Source organism: Salmo trutta, chromosome 15 (assembly GCF_901001165.1).
Source record: "Salmo trutta chromosome 15, fSalTru1.1, whole genome shotgun sequence".
NCBI classification, from domain to species: Eukaryota; Metazoa; Chordata; class Actinopteri; order Salmoniformes; family Salmonidae; genus Salmo; species Salmo trutta.
Genome location: NC_042971.1, coordinates 55597073 through 55614985, shown reverse-complemented (window position 1 = coordinate 55614985; position 17913 = coordinate 55597073). Strand labels below are relative to the sequence as shown.

The 17913-nt window shown below is 42.5% G+C and overlaps 1 protein-coding gene across 1 annotated transcript; it reads right to left on the bottom strand.

Moving 5' to 3' along the window:
• Positions 1 to 3327: 3327 nt before the first annotated feature.
• Positions 3328 to 14161, bottom strand: LOC115149388 (follistatin-A). The gene is made up of 6 exons (XM_029692214.1): positions 13789 to 14161; positions 12919 to 13110; positions 12292 to 12510; positions 7879 to 8103; positions 7344 to 7574; positions 3328 to 4938 (listed from the first exon to the last, which is right to left on the bottom strand). The coding sequence occupies exons 1-6, from the start codon at positions 13880 to 13882 to the stop codon at positions 4922 to 4924; spliced, it is 978 nt and encodes a 325-aa protein (XP_029548074.1). The 5' UTR covers positions 13883 to 14161; the 3' UTR covers positions 3328 to 4921.
• Positions 14162 to 17913: the final 3752 nt, after the last annotated feature.

Sequence of the window (17913 nt, the reverse complement as noted above, 5' to 3'; positions counted from 1 at the left end):
GAAATGACCGACTGACTGTCTGGCTGACTGACTGTCTGACTGACTGACCGACTGACTGTCTGGCTGTGATTGTATCACTTTAATTGGAGCATATTGTAAATGTGATGATGATGTAAAATACTGGACTGGATTCCTTACACAGGAGAGGGAAAGTAGGCTACGGTATATATAGTATTCTTCGGGACATTTGCTGTGAGTCTCGTGTGTAGAAATGATAGAAGACACACAAGTTTGAGGAAAAAAAGCCTGTTTTTATTATTTACTCTCCTGCCCTGTATAAATATCATCATAATATCATAGCTATTATGTACATTTAACATTCACATAAAAAATACAAAACTAGATATTTATGACTGAATCTCTATTCAACATAACAAAATAGACCAAGGGGGTTATTCATGGAAATGTATCACTGCTGTAAATACAACAGCTGTTGACTTATAACACATTTCTGTTTAGGACAAAACAGCTAATATATTCACAGCAGCTGCAGATTTCTTTGAATATTCCTCGATAGTGTGAGGAAAAACAACATGCTTAAGTTTGATATATTGTATGTAATGAACATTATGTGGTACACTGCATTTACAGAGGGAGTGATATCAATTACGTGACTGACCACACTGAAATACATTGGCACATAAAAGTCTACAAGAGTATTAGTTGGCACATTATGAAATATGAAAAACAACATTGTCAAGGTAAAAAATGAAAAACCCAATTATTCCTACTTAGGCGTTCTATAAAACATAATACAGTTGAAGTCAGAATTTTACATACACCTTAGCCAAATACATTTTAAACTCAGTTTTTCGCAATTCCTGACATTTAATCCTAGTACAAATTCCCTGTCTTAGGTCAGTTAGGATCCCCACTTTATTTTAAGAATGTGAAATGTCAGAATAATAGTAGAGAGAAATATTTATTTCAGCTTTCATTTCTTTCATCACATTCCCAGTGGGTCAGAAGTTTACATACACTCAATTAGTATTTGGTACCGTTGCCTTTAAATTGTTTAACTTGGGTCAAACTTTTCAGGTAGCCTTCCACAAGCTTCCCACAATAAGTTGGGTGAATTTTGGCCCATTCCTCCTGACAGAGCTGGTGTAACTGAGTCAGGTTTATAGGCCTCCTTGCTCGCACACGCTTTTTCAGTTCTGCTCACAAATGTTCTATAGGACTGAGGTCAGGGCTTTGTGATGGCCACTCCAATACCTTGACTTTGTTTTCCATAAGCCATTTTGCCACAACTTTGAAAGTATGCTTGGGGTCATTGTCCATTTGGAAGAGCCATTTGCAACCAAGCTTTAACTTCCTGACTGATGTCTTGAGATGTTGCTTCAATATATCCACATAATTTTCCTTCCTCATGATGCCATCTATTTTGTGAAGTGCACCAGTACTTCCTGCAGCAAAGCACCCCCACAACATGATGCTGCCACCCCGTGCTTCACAGTTGGGATGGTGTTCTTCGGCTTGCAAGCATCCCCCTTATTCCTCCAAACATAACAATGGTCATTATGGCCAAACAGTTATATTTTTGTTTAATCAGACCAGAGGACATTTCTCCAAAAAGAACAATCTTTGTCCCCATGTGCAGTTGCAAACCGTAGTCTGGATTTTTAATGGCGGTTTTGGAGCAGTGGCTTCTTCCTTGCTGAGCGGCCTTTCAGGTTATGTCAATATAGGACTCATTTGACTGTGGATATAGATACTTTTGTACCTGTTTCCTCCAGCATCTTCACAAGGTTCTTTGCTGTTGTTCTGGGATTGATTTGCACTTTTCGCACCAAAGTACGTTCATCTCTAGGAGACAGAACGCGTCTCCTTCCTGAGCGGTATGACGGCTGCATGGTCCCATGGTGTTTATACTTGCGTACTATTGTCTGTACAGTTGAACGTGGTACCTTCAGGCATTTGGAAATTGCTCCTAAGGATGAACCAGACTTGTGGAGGTCTGCAATTTTTTTTCTGAGGTCTTGAATGATTTCTTTAGATTTTCCCATGATGTCAAGCAAAGAGGCACTGAGTTTGAAGGAAGGCCTTGAAATACATCCACAGGTACACCCCCAATTGACTTAAATGATGTCAATTAGCCTATCAGAAGCTTCAAGCCATGACATCATTTTCTGGAATTTTCCAAGCTGTTTAAAGACACAGTCAACTTAGTGTATGTAAACTTCTGACCCACTGGAATTGTGATACAGTGAATTATAAGTGAAATAATCAGTTTGTCAACAATTGTTGGAAAATTTACTTGTGTCATGCACAAAGTAGATGTTCTAACCGACTTGCCAAAACTATAGTTTGTTAACAAGAAATTTGTGGAGTGGTTGAATAACGAGTTTTAATGACCACAACCTAAGTGTATGTAAACTTCTGACTTCAACTGTACATTGTTTTAGTGGCATCCATCCTGCTCCCCTTAATAAACAAAGCTAGTCATTTTCTGACGGGAGAGAGACCATAATGGCTCGTTAAAAGTATCGCTATGCACTGTAGTGGGACTAGGACGGGTAACTTTTGTTCAACAAAAAACTAGACAAAGCCATTTAGGTCAGCTTTGAGTCAACAAAACCAGTCTTTCTCTCACTAGGGTATATACATCGGTGAGCAACAAGTTCTCCATAAAATAAACTGGAACACACTAAACACGCTAGACAACATTTCACAATGTAGGAAGACGGGGCAAATCCAAATCTTGCCCACAATAAGCAGATGTGTACAGCTCAGATAGAGAATGCATTGCAGGAGTTTACAGAACAAGAACATCAATGTGGGTAGTATTGCACCTCAAATAAATAATACATTTTCTCTTTGGATAAAATGCAAGAGACATTAGGTATACAGTAAGACAGACGGACACTGTTAATGTATAAATAATAAACAAAATATATAAATACATACAAGTAAACAACACCTACAAGATTTCAAATATACGATTGCTTAGTTCAGCCAGGGTTTCCCAAACTCGGTCCTGAGGACCAAAAGGGCTGCATGTTTTGGTTTTTGCCCTAGTACTACACAGTGAATTCAAATGATCAAAGCTTGATGATTAGTTGATTATTTGAATCAGCTGTGTAGTACTAGGGCAAAAACCAAAACATGCAGCCCTTGGGGTCCTCAGGACCGAGTTTGGGAAACCCTGGCTTATTTCTCTTCTCTTCCATGGACAATAAATAAGCACTTTATATACAATATGAACAGTATTCTGTGGCTGAACTGAAACACTATTCAGCTATTATGAGTTTTTATCATCCGGGCTGTGTTCGAGAACATATTGATTAAGAAAATCCTAGTATTCCTGCTCTTCTTTCTCCTCTTCTTCCTTCCCCTCTTCCTCAAGCTTCCCTGTCTGATGACGGATACATGGAAGAACAAATTGTCTACTAGCAGTTGCATCATTAACCCCAACAACAGCATGAAATCTCACTGCAACATTAAGCGTCATTGACCCTAACAACAGCACTGAATCTCACTGCAACATTAAGCGTCATTGACCCTAACAACAGCACAGAATCTCACTGCATCATTAAGCATCATTGACCCTAACAACAGCATGAAATCTCACTGCAACATTAAGCATCATTGACCCTAACAACAGCATGAAATTTCTCTGCAACATTAAGCATCATTGACCCTAACAACTGCAAGAAATCTCACTGCAACATTAAGCATCATTGACCCTAACAACAGCACAGAATCTCACTGCAACATTGAGCATCATTGACCCTAACAACAGCACAGAATCTCACTGCAACATTAAGCATCATTGACCCTAACAACAGCACAGAATCGCACTGCAACATTAAGCATCATTGACCCTAACAACAGCACAGAATCTCACTGCAACATTAAGCATCATTGATCCTAACAACAGCACAGAATCTCACTGCAACATTAAGCATCATTGACCCTAACAACAGCACAGAATCTCACTGCAACATTAAGCATCATTGACCCTAACAACAGCACAGAATCTCACTGCAACATTAAGCATCATTGACCCTAACAACAGCACAGAATCTCACTGCAACATTAAGCATCATTGACCCTAACAACAGCACAGAATCTCACTGCAACATTAAGCATCATTGACCCTAACAACAGCACAGAATCTCACTGCAACATTAAGCATCATTGACCCTAACAACAGCACAGAATCTCACTGCAACATTAAGCATCATTGACCCTAACAACAGCACAGAATCTCACTGCAACATTAAGCATCATTGACCCTAACAACAGCACAGAATCTCACTGCAACATTAAGCATCATTGACCCCAACAACAGCACAGAATCTCACTGCAACATTAAGCATCATTGATCCTAACAACAGCACAGAATCTCACTGCAACATTAAGCATCATTGACCCTAACAACAGCACAGAATCTCACTGCAACATTAAGCATCATTGACCCTAACAACAGCACAGAATCTCACTGCAACATTAAGCATCATTGATCCTAACAACAGCACAGAATCTCACTGCAACATTAAGCATCATTTTATTTTTTATTTTATGTTACTAGGCAAGTCAGTTAAGAACAAATTCTTATTTTCAATGACGGCCTAGGAACAGTGGGTTAACTGCCTTGTTCAGGGGCAGAACGACAGATTTTTACCTTGTCAGCTCGAGGATTCGATCTTGCAACCTTTCAGTTACTATTCCAACGCTCTAACCCCTACTAACGCTCTAACTAACTACTATTCCAACACTCTAACCACCGCTCCATTGATCCTAACAACAGCACAGAATCCCACTGCAACATTAAGCTTATTTTCCTTGACTTGATTCACTGACAGTCTGCTTCTCTTCTTCCATGGACCAGAGTGTGGGACATAAAGAAAAGTGATTGTGGTTATGAGGGAGGCTGGAGGCTGAGAGGGGTGGCTGGGCTGGGCAGTGGGGTGATGGTTTAAACCTGGTTTAAACCTGAAAACAGAGAGAACAGAACAGGGCTCATATACGCATCCTTATAACACAATACAACTTAATTTGATGCACAAGACAGGGGTCTGGGACACATTTCTACAAAGGACCACCCTGTTGGAGTGTATTTGCCCTCAGAAAAGATTTATCTCCAAAACAAACAGCCACAGGCAGATGTAGAAAAACCCATCCAAAAAGTAACCCATCCAAAACCCAGTCCTCATAATCCACATGCTGAAATAATTTAATTACAGCAACATTACTGTTTACTGTTTACAGGAGAAAAACGAGGCATTGTTGTAATTAGAGGGAGGATAAGCTGAGAGACACATGATCTATGTTATGAGTGAACCAAACATCATGGGAACAACAGAATAGCGGTCAACTATGAAGTGGTCAGTCATAAAGTTTGCCTCTACATTGAGAGAGAGAGAGAGAGAGAGAGAGAGAGAGAGAGAGAGAGAGAGAGAGAGAGAGAGAGAGAGAGAGAGAGAGAGAGAGAGAGAGAGAGATAGAGACAGAGAGAGAGAGTGAGAGAAAGAGAGAGAGAGAGAGTGAGAGAGAGAGACAGAGAGAGATAGAGACAGAGAGAGAGAGAGAGTGAGAGAAAGAGAGAGAGAGACAGATAGAGAGAGAGAGAGAGAGAGAGAGAGAGAGAGAGAGAGAGAGAGAGAGAGAGAGAGAGAGATTGCTGGTGGACAAGACTACCTCATCATACTCTTACTAGTAAGTTGTTTTGTGTAAGTGGCTTTGACACAGAGGCCACTAAGTAAGGGATGAAAAGACGACTTTCTGTACATTACCGTTGAAGCCTACATTACCTTGAAAATAACGGACAGAGGCTTGGAGTAGGCTTGGAGTTCCAAGTTAATGTAGACTACAGAACGGAGGCGTTCTTCCCGCTTACTACCAAAGTTTTCAAAGAAAACAACACTTAAGCACAAATTTATCGGTAGTAATTTTTTTTGTTATTGTTGATCTTTTTATTTTATAAGCGAATTCATACTTGTTCATCTTTTCTTTGATTAGTTTGATATATATGGATGCAACCCAGTTGCTTGTTCTTTACGTTCTTATCCCTTGCTTGCTAGCTAGCCAACTAGCTACGGCTAACAGTCACAAGCTCTGCAGTCAGAATAACAGAAAAGTAGCTGCATTTGCATTTGTTTTAAGCTGTTTCCTATTGACATTAATTTGGATACATCCAAATGAATGACGGTGCCTGATTTTGCCTGGCATAGCTATAAAAGTTTGCCTTCTCGTCAGGACACTCAACATAGTTTATTACGAGGAGATTGCATTGCATATCAAACACTAGGCTAGAAGCTAGCTAAATAGTTTGTTGCTAGAAAACCTGCCAATATGACAACCTAATTCAAAAATATCAGTTGTTGAAAACAGCTGGTCAAACTAGAAACATGTGGGAGGATCTTTTTATATTTGTATTTAAATTTTTTATTATTACCCTTTTTTCTCCCCAATTTCGTAATTTCCAATTGGTAGTTACAGTCTTGTCCCACCGCTGCAACTCCTGTACGGACTCGAGAGAGGCGAAGGTAGAGAGCCGTGCGTCCTCTGAAACACGACCCCGCCAAGCCACACTGCTTCTTGACACACTGCTCGTTTAATCCGGAAGACAGCCACACCAATGAGTTGGAGGAAACACAGTACAGCTGGCAACCGAAGCCAGCGTGCATGCGCCCGGCCGCCACAAGTAGTCGCTATAGCACAATGGGACATGACTGTAACAGTAAGGACCGCAGAAATTCATGTTCATCACTCACCACACTAGGTCATTAGATGCTCCCAAAAAATAAGTCTCTGCACAAACAAATCAAAGCTGGTAGTTTTTCCTGCGTTTACAATGTATCCAATTTCACTTTGTGTGGTTGTTGGTTTATCTTTCTGTAACTTTGTAGCAAGTACGGTCTGCATGTGTAGGCGCTTACTGCATCATGATTGCAAGGTGTCCTGATATCTTTTCCAACTGTCCAGTTATCTGGTTTTAATGCCCATTCTAGAAAGCCCTTCTAGCCAATCAGAAATGAGTATTCAACAATGATCTGGTATAAGGGGACTAACATAAGGTGACTTTAATCACATTGGAAAAATTGGGTGAGGGATGTGTTGTAGTTGGACACACATTATCTTTCCTCCGGATTTTATCCTAACTTCTACTTAAGTTAAATGTTCACTTAGTCATGCATCGATGTCAATGTCTCCCATAAGTGAAAATTTGGCTTAAGTGAGAGTTAGGATTTACCCCTCAATTATGACTTTGGGTAAAGTGACTGAGGAAAAGCCTGTTTTGGAGTTTAAGACACTTTTTCATGTTCTCAGTGGGTGCGTCGCTGTGGTGCACAATGTAGGGAATAGGGTGCCATTTCACTCATCAACCGTAGACTTACAGTTGCAGGATCCTGAGTGTTTGACCTCCAGGTGACGCTGCTGAGCGCATGCGGCCTGCCTCATGGAACACTCGCTGGGGTAGGTGTTGTTGTCGCTGGAGCACACACTCTCACCCGGGCGACTCTCCGGACATGGCTCGTCACACACAGAGCAGCGTCCGCGGCCACTCGCTTCATCCCACAGACACCTTTTCGCTCCCCGACACACGATGTCGCCACACGACCGGGCGTCTAGAGAGGAGACACACACAGAAAGCATCAGACAATATTATCACACTCCCACACAGACCCAGGCTAGCGCTGATCTGTTTCTGATTCACACAGACACCATGATTCTGGTGATGGAGATAGACCTAGTGTCCTGTCTGTGTATGAGAACAGACAGAACAGACATGTTTTGGATGCTTTGTAGGCCTACTACTCTGGTATGTTCTGACAAAAGTCTTGGCGCATCAAAACACTGAAATCTTCATTGATCTAAGTGTGATGTATCAACTTTACAAACGGCACCCCATATTGATGCTCCAGTACTTACCAATGCATTTCCCTTCGTACGCCACGCCGATGGACCTTCCCAGGATGCACGTGGCTCTCCTCAGATGACAGGCGCTGGCATAAACAATGCCGTCGTTGCCACACAGGTACTGGTCAGGTGACTTCACCTCTGGACACTGGTGATTACAGGTCACACAGTAGGCATTGTTGGTCTGGTCCACGACACACGACGCAGAGCCAGGGCAGCGAACTCCATGACACGTCTCTGTGGATGGAAAGACACACAGACACGTAGAGGCATGACTCACATCTGACACTATTCATGTCATGTGAAACATTCAAATTACACACAATTTAAACATTTCACTTCACAACTCTCAGGTAAATATTCCCCCACCTGTGATGTTTATTTTTCCTTGCTGCTAGTCTATCTATACGCTTTCTTACTGCCTAAGTTTGACTTAGCCTATCGGTGATATCAGATGGCAGACTCCACTTCACACTTCTGGTGTTTTTTGGACCTGCAGACAGGGCCGGCTCCAGGCCTATTGAGGTCTATTGAGAGTAAAAATAGTAAAATACACCAGGTGCAATTTCGTAGTTTTCCTCTTGTTATGTCAATCACTCAATTAGCTGACAATTAGCCATGTCAATTTTTTGATTGGTAGTTAGTCTAGCCAGCTATCTAAACTTGTAGCAAACATGGCCGAATACCAACCGTGCCCCGGGGCCCTGACTTTCAGGGGGGCCCCATTGATTTTTTTTTGTCCTTCTCACTCAGATATCATATTAACATGGTATAAGACATTGCAGAATGTGTAAAGTTATAGGAATTTAGCTTTAAAGGTCCCCAATAGAGGGCAATGCCGCCACTATTTCGACATAATTCCTGTCCAATAGCAGAAATTCTCATTTAGGTTCCACCTCCAAAGAATGACGAAGGCTGATAAAACATATTCACGAATTGAGGGTGGGAACATTGTGGTGGTTTCAACATGGAGTGGAGAAATAATAACAAGCAGGGCACTGACATCCATCAGTGTAGCTAGCTAGCTAATGTTACTATTTGCCTCATTCAGCGCGACACATCTCTTTCACATAGAGTTGATCAGGCTGTTGATTGTGGCCTATGGAATGTTGTTCCACTCCTCTTCAATGGCTATTTGAAGTTGCTGGATATTGGCGGGAACTGGAGCACGTTGTCGTACACGTCGAGCCAGAGCATCCCAAACATGCTCAATCGGTGACATGTCTGGTGGGTATGCAGGCAACGGAAGAAATGGGACATTTTCAGCTTCCAGGAATTGTGTTCAGATCCTTGCAGCATGGGGCTGTGCATTATCATGCTGAAACATGAGGTCATGGTGGCGGATGAATGGCACGACAACAGGCCTCAGGATAACATACAATTGTGTTCATTGTCCGTAGCTTATGCCTGTCCATACCATAACCCCACCGCCACCATGGGGCACTCTGTTCCCAATGTTGACATTAGCAAACCGCTCGCCCACATAGTCTGCCATCTGCCCGCTATAGTTGAAACTGGGATTCATCCATGAAGAGCAAACTTCTCCAGCATGCCAGTGGCCATCGAAGGTGAGCATTTGCCCACTGAAGTCGGTTATGACGCCGAACTGCAGTCAATCTAAGACCCTGGTGAATATGACAAGCAAGCAGATGAGCTTCCCTGAGATGGTTTCTGACAGTTTCTGCAGAAAGTCTTCAGTTGTGCAATCCCACAATTTCGTCAGCTGTCTGGGTGGCTGGTCTCGATCCCGCAGGTGAAGAAGCCAGATGTGGAGGTCCTGGGCTGGCTTGTTTACACGTGGCCTACGGTTGTGAGGCGGTTGGACGTACTGCCAAATTCTCTAAAACGACGTTGGAGGTGGCTTATGGTGGAGAAATTAACATTAAATTATCTGGAAACCGCTTTGGTGGACATTCCTGCAGTCAGTATGCCAAATGCACGCTCGCTCAAAACTTGAGACATCTATGGCATTGTGTTATGTGACAAAACTGCACACAAGGTGCACCTGTGTAATGGTCATGCTGTTTAATCAGCTTCTTGATATGCCACACCTGTCAGGTGGATGGATTATCTTGGCAAAGGAGAAATGCTCACTAACAGGGATATAAACAAATGTGTGCCATTTCTTTTGAGAAATAAGCTTTTCATGCATATGGAACATTTCGGGGATCTTTTATTTCAGCTCATGAAACATTGGACCAACAATTTACATGTTGCGTTTATATTTTTGTTCAGTATAGATAAACAAGTTTGTGGAATCTGCACCAATCAAAGCAGTGGAACGTGGTCAAAACCATTAATCTTGGGGGGAGCAGGGTTCCAAAATGCAATCATGTCACACGCAATTTTACAATTTATAAAATGGTCATATATATTTTTTTAATACAGACTAGCTCAAAAATAAGTAAAACTTGACAAATTATCCTATCGGTTATGATAATTTGCTGGTAAAAAAGTGGAGTTGCAAAAACACAAATGTGCACACCCTATTTTAATTTGCTCCATGGCTCAGGCAGCCAAGTGTAGACTACAGCGAAAAGCTGTTTGGCTCAGCCAAACATGGTCTATTGTATTGCTCAGCTCAATCGCAACTCGTGAAGAGGAAGAACTTTGCAGGTGTTTCTGATTAGCCATGCTGGTGGGTGGTAACATTCAAACAAAACCCAGGCCTGAAAAGAAATGTAGACAGGAAAGTATTAGCACGTCCTATCACAGGGGAAACACACAGCATTGGTACTGAAAACATCCAAAGTTACTACTTCAACCCAAAATATATCATACTTTGTCTTAATTTATTACTTATTGATTGAAATCGTTGTGCAACATCATGGGCATCATCTTTCAGCTGAAAAAAAGTGAATTTCTGCGCTTCTGGGCATTTAAACCTGCTAAAATGTTCTCTTCACCCCATGGCAAAATGGGTTGAATTGCAGGAAATTAGCTGTAAAACTGCACATTTCTTCTCTCTGCCCCATGGCAAAATTAGTAGAGTTGCATAAAATGTGTTATAACATTTCCAAAAAAATCTCTCCGCCCCAAGGCAAAATGTGTAGAATTGCAGGAAATTAACTTTAAAACCGGAATGTTTCTCTCCGTCATACAGAGAGGGGCCACTAAAATCTCGCTTAGGGCCCCCAAGCGGCTAGAGCCGGCCCTGCCTGCAGAACTAGAGCTGCCTAAACCCATCTGTCTCTGTGCCCATGCACCAAAACATGTGCTATGAATCAGGTCGATAGGGAAGTCTTCCCTGAGCTGTGTGTACTGTCTATCAGTGTCTGAGTCTGATACTGTAATGTCTAGTCTACTGCCTCCAGACCATGGTACTGTAATGTCTAGTCTACCGCCTCCAGACCATGGTACTGTAATGTCTAGTCTACTGCCTCCAGACCATGGTACTGTAATGTCTAGTCTACTGCCTCCAGACCATGGTACTGTAATGTCTAGTCTACTGCCTCCAGACCATGGTACTGTAATGTCTAGTCTACTGCCTCCAGACCATGGTACTGTAATGTCTAGTCTACTGCCTCCAGACCACGGTACTGTAATGTCTAGTCTACTGCCTCCAGGCCATGGTACTGTAATGTCTAGTCTACTGCCTCCAGACCACGGTACTGTAATGTCTAGTCTACTGCCTCCAGACCACGGTACTGTAATGTCTAGTCTACTGCCTCCAGACCACGGTACTGTAATGTCTAGTCTACTGCCTCCAGACCACGGTACTGTAATGTCTAGTCTACTGCCTCCAGACCACGGTACTGTAATGTCTAGTCTACTGCCTCCAGACCATGGTACTGTAATGTCTAGTCTACTGCCTCCAGACCATGGTACTGTAATGTCTAGTCTACTGCCTCCAGACCATGGTACTGTAATGTCTAGTCTACTGCCTCCAGACCATGGTACTGTAATGTCTAGTCTACCGCCTCCAGACCATGGTACTGTAATGTCTAGTCTACTGCCTCCAGACCACGGTACTGTAATGTCTAGTCTACCGCCTCCAGACCATGGTACTGTAATGTAAAACAATCGCTTAACCCAAGTCCGGAATAGTCTCACAAGTCAGATAATTATTTCAGAAATATCACTTATATGTGATAGACTTGAAATGAAAACCAAGTCTGGCAATGGTACTCACTGACCCTTATACACATACTTTATAAATGAATTGGTCGGGTTGCAAAATTCATGAAACGTTCCCAAAATTCTCAGAATCAGGGATGGAATAAACAGGGATGGAATAAACAGGGATGGAATAAACAGGGATGGAATAAACAGGGATGGAATAAACAGGGATGGAATAAACAGGGATGGAATAAACAGGGATGGTATAAACAGGGATGGAATCCTCCAACTGGGATATCTGGAAAACTTGGGAATTTTGGGGAAAGTTTCATGAATTTTTCTACCTTAATCCTGATGGGGACTTACTGCGGCAGCGTCCGTGGTACTGAACCTCCAGGTCAGGATGGTTCTTGCAGCGGGCCCTGAGCAATGTACACTCATCCTTGTAGGATTTTCCATCCGACCCACAGATGGACCCCCTCCTTGTGACGTTGGAGCAGTCCGGAGCACACACACACCTGGGCTTGTTCCTCTTGTTCATCTTGCATCTCTTCCCAGGACCGCAGTCAACGCTATCGCATGTTTCTGGGATGGATGGATGGATGGATGGATGGATGGATGGATGGATGGATGGATGGGTGGGTGGTTGGGTGGGTGGATGGATGGGTGGATGGATGGGTGGATGGTTGGGTGGGTGGATGGATGGATGGATGGATGGATGGGTGGGTGGGTGGTTGGGTGGGTGGTTGGGTGGATGGATTAATTGAAGAACAAATCAAGTCATCATACATAATGAATATGATATAAAACCAAATTCCTTTATCAAAACCCATTATAGCAGGATACTATATGGAGAGTAATTATAGTTCATTAACATATGACATGCCATACACATGATAACATGTTGGAGTTTTTTGTAAGAAGTTCCACCAGAATAAATTCCAGCAGAATAATGTTGCACCACTTGAAGTAATGGTATTGATCATCACTCACCTTTACAAGGTATGCAATTAGGCGCGCCTCCATTGAAGATCATCCATCGGAACAGCGTGCTGTTGGGCACATCTTCCTCGGTCCATGCGGTGCCCAGACGGCCACTCCGGCAGCAGTCCTCCCGGGTCATCCCGGACATGTAGAGCACCTGGCACCGGCCGTTCTTTCCCTGCTGCAACCAGCAGTTACCCGCTGGAGAGAGACGGTCCGTGTCCAATTAACGTATCGTATGCGCACGCGTATAACGGTAGAGCATTGCCTTATTTGAGCATGCTAAATCTTAAACAACGCCAACTTTTCCCCATAGCACCATATACCCATTTCTACTTTTTTGTTTAGAGAAAATTTCTACAATACAGGTTATGCCAAATGTGTTCTGATTGCGTAAAGACCAACACCAGAGGACGCAAGGGGGGAGCGGCGTGTTCTCACTCCTCCTTGGGACCCACCAGTCCATCTGTCTCAGGCTATCAGCTCAGCTTGTAGGAGAATGACCCACTTGTAAAGGTATAGGAAGTCACATTGACTAATCTCCGACTCTATTATGCAATAAAGCTTGTACATTACGAATTGGTCATAGATTTTCTTTCAGACTAGGCCTACCCATGCAATTTTATAATTGATCGCATGTTTTGATTAACTACATTAGATCTAACATATTTTCTTTTAGACACAATCCCAATCATTCAAGACAAATATGAGCACACAACCCACACAATAAGCCATATTTTCTTATGAGGTATTTGGAAGATACATGTACTGAACTAGCTTGGCTGATGTTTCAATGTCGCCTACAACTTGACCTTAAAAAGTTATACCATCCTTACTCAACAATATAACTGGTCACATAATCAATCACAGCATACTCACCCTGGACTTTGTAGTCCTCCATAAAGTGAGTGAACCACATGAAAAGCGCAATCACGCCTTGACGGAGCTGTGGTGTTTGTAGCATCCTAAACATGGGAACCGATGAGTAGCGCGAACGACTGCAGTCCTGACGCGCAGCGGAGAAGTTGTGTCTGTGCGCACGCGATGCAAAGCTCAGTGAGTGACTGTCAAACTGTCTGACTCCGTCTCTCTTTTCAAATCTTTAAGGGTCTGTAGCTAAATATCTGAAGTGGGCGGTCTTCAAATTGGTGGGGTGGGGGATGTTTTTTGTTGTATAGTTTTCCCTTCATCAGGTCCCGAACAGTAACTAGACTCTATAGAGTTTCTCAATAGTGAGTGTGCATTAAAGGATTTTAAAGAATGGTTTGGGGGCAGGAGTACTGACGACATTGGTGCGTAAAGAGATTGTCAAGAACACAATATTGATCAGAGGGCATTAAACACACATTTAATTATATTGACAGTTGTACCTGTGTCATTCATTGTACACCTACTGAAACGACATTCATTTGATGTTGTTTGCTCAAATATTTTAGTTGCGTAAAATGTCATAACAGCTGTTTTGAGATGTCATTAAAAGTTCGTATGATGCAGTATATTCGTTATCAGAGTTATTCGCAAGAAATACAAATACAATAGGGTTAAATATATGTTAATTTTTTTTGTCCAAGTGGGCTAGTACACCCACCGGCCCACGCCGGGTTTGGTTATGCGTTCATCTTTTTAAGTTCTCCATTGCTGTGGATAGATAGCCTATAAGAAATGATAATAATAGCCACAGGAATACAACCATTCCAATAATAGATTGGTGAGTAGTTTGAACCCTCGCTCTCTGGGGTCAAACATATAAATATAGGCTGTCCAATCCCGTCTACAAAGAGGCTTTAAAAGATAAACATATACATTAGCCAACGCTTAGCTGTTGAGCTGCCTTAGTGTGAATAGCTTCCCCCATATGTCGCAACGCCTTAACAGGTGGCATCTCACATGTGCCACCTCTGGACAGGTAGACTAGATTTACGTCCTCAACCATAACGGCTCTGCTTTCAAATGGTGATATCGTGTGCCCTCCATTGGTAGACATGTAGAACTGCACCTCACCTGGTCCAGTTTCTGAGTGCTGGTGCCAATGTGTGCCAAGGGGCGCCAAGAGAGCAATGCTTTTGTGATAGTTGAAATGATCGAATCGAATGACCTAACCTCTAACAATCAGTTAAATGGTTAAATTAACATTTCTAACGTTTTGCAACCGATACATATTAGTCATAGTTTATATATGCTAAACCTAAAATAGCAACACGACATAGACAAAATAAGAAGCGAGCATCGCATATCAACTAGGCATGATAGAGGGGAAAATGTGGTTTAAAATGTTCTTTATGGCATAATTTGGATTTGTTTGGGTCTAGCCTACATGCGTTAGAGTGACACCTAATGGTCTGTCCTATTTCCTGCATACCAGTCAGCTGACTGCGAGGATGAGCGACTGGGGAGGTAAATACACATGGTTCAGGGTCTGGCAGTAGTAACGTGGTAGCCTATATTCATTTGATCAATGTTGTGGATACAACTTCATTGATGACTACCGAAGTATGCGCAATAGGCTGTTTAAGAGTGTTGAGCTGTCACTGTCATGTTGGAGAGTTCTGCAAATACTGGTTTCAAATAGCCTGGCAAATGAACACTCTTAAACAGCCTATTGCGCTTGCTTGAAACCAGTATTTGCAGAACTCTCCAACATGACAGTGACAGCTCAAGGTTTATCTGAATTGTGTGCGTCTCTCTGTCATGAGTGGAACTACAATTGATTAGTGTCTTACTGTCTTTACGTTTATAATAGATGTCAGTGTTGTATTTCGCCAAAAGTGCTGAGTTGACGGGACACAAATAAGAGACGATCAGGGTCCCTTCAGAACCGATGACCTTCAGAACTGATGACCTTCAGAACCGATGACCTTCAGAACTGATGACCCTTGAGAACCGATGACCCTTCAGAACCGATGACCTTCAGAACTGATGACCTTCAGAACTGATGACCTTCAGAACCGATGACCCTTGAGAACTGATGACCTTCAGAACTGATGACCCTTGAGAACCGATGACCTTCAGAACTGATGACCTTCAGAACCGATGACCCTTGAGAACCGATGACCTTCAGAACTGATGACCCTTCAGAACTGATGACCTTCAGAACTGATGACCCTTGAGAACCGATGACCTTCAGAACTGATGACCCTTGAGAACCGATGACCTTCAGAACCGATGACCCTTGAGTTTTGGGAGGACCTTGTCAACAGACACCCCAGGGAAATAAGAGAGCATACAAGTTGAATTCGAAGAGGTATTTGTCATTTAACTCATGATGTAATGTATTGTCTTTATTCCCCAGACTGTTTGCCGTGCACCATTCATTTGTTTTGGCTGTGCGTCAGGAGTATGTGGCCCTTGGGGACCAGCGCGTGAGCCTGAGGGACGGTGGCGAGGTTGCTGTCCTTCAACCTCTAAGTGGGGGATAAATAGGCCTCTTAATTCAGGTGAGACATGTTGCTGTCAACAATAGCGTACCAGAACTCAAACACACAATAGTTAATTACACCATCTCAGAATATCGAGGTGAATTCTGATCTCAATTTCATCTACTCTATAGTTTATTTTTCCAGCAGAAATCTATCTCCACCAATTTCAGTGTTACTTATATGACCCCCTGACTGCTTATTTTAGCTTCCTCATCCCTCATTCCTAACACAGAGATGTCTGAGGAAGGAGGAAGGGGTCCGAGGGACCTGGTCAAGCTGACCCATGACAAGCTCTTTGTGGATGCAGTGTCAGACTCTTCAGCTGCCCCTCCCGTGGCGCTATTTCCATCTTCATAGGTGAGTTGGGACTTTACACATATCTCATCTTCGTATACAGTACCAGTCAAAAGTTTGGACACGCCTTCTCATTCATAGGTTTTTCTTTATTTTTACTATTTTCTACATTGTAGAATAGTAGTGAAGACATCAAAACTATGAAATAACACATATGGAATCATGTAGTAACCAAAAAAAGTGTTCTGACGAGGACCGCTCTCATGAGGACCGCCACAGGAAAGGAAGACCCAGAGTTACCTCTGCTGCAGAGGATAAGTTCATTCGAGTTACCAGCCTCAGAAATTGCAGCCCAAATAAATGCTTCACAGAGTTCAAGTAACAGACACATCTCAACATCAACTATTCAGAAGAGACTGTGTGAATCAGGCCTTCATGGTCAAATTGCTGCAAAGAAACCACTACTAAAGGACACCAAAAAGAAGAAGATACTTGCTTGGGCCAAGAAACACAAGGAATGGATATTAGACTGGTGGAAATATGTCTTTTGGTCTGATGAGTCCAAATTTGAGATTTTTGGTTTCAACCACCGTGTCTTTGTGAGACGCAGAGTAGGTGAATGGATGATCTTCGCATGCGTGGTTCCCACCGTGAAGCATAGAGGAGGAGGTGTGATGGTTTGGGGGTGCTTTGCTGGTGACACTGTCAGTGATTTATTTACAATTCAAGGCACACTTAACCAGCATGGCTACCACAGTATTCTGCAGCGATAAGCCATCCCATCTGGTTTGCGCTTAGTGGGGCTGTCATTTGTTTTTCAACAGGACAATGACTCAAAACACACCTCCAGGCAGTGTAAGGGCTATTTCACCAAGAAGGGGAGTGATATAGTGCTGCATCAGATTACCTGGCCTCCACAATCACCCGACCTCAACCCAATTGAGATGGTTTGGGATGAGTTGAAGGAAAAGCAGCCAAAAAGTGCTCAGCATATGTGGGAACTCCTTAAAGACAGTTGGAAAAGCATTCCTCATGAAGCAGGTTGAGATAATGCCAAGAGTGTGCAAAGCTGTCAACAAGGCAAAAGGTGACTACTTTGAAGAATCTGAAATATAAAATATATGTTGATGTGTTTAACACGTTTTTGGTTACTACATGATTACATATTTATTTTATTTATTTTGCTCCTTTGCACCATATTATTTATATTTTAACTTTGAACTTTCTTCAAACTACAAATCTACCATTCCAGTGTTTTTCTTGCTATACTTTATTTACTTTGCCACCATGGCAT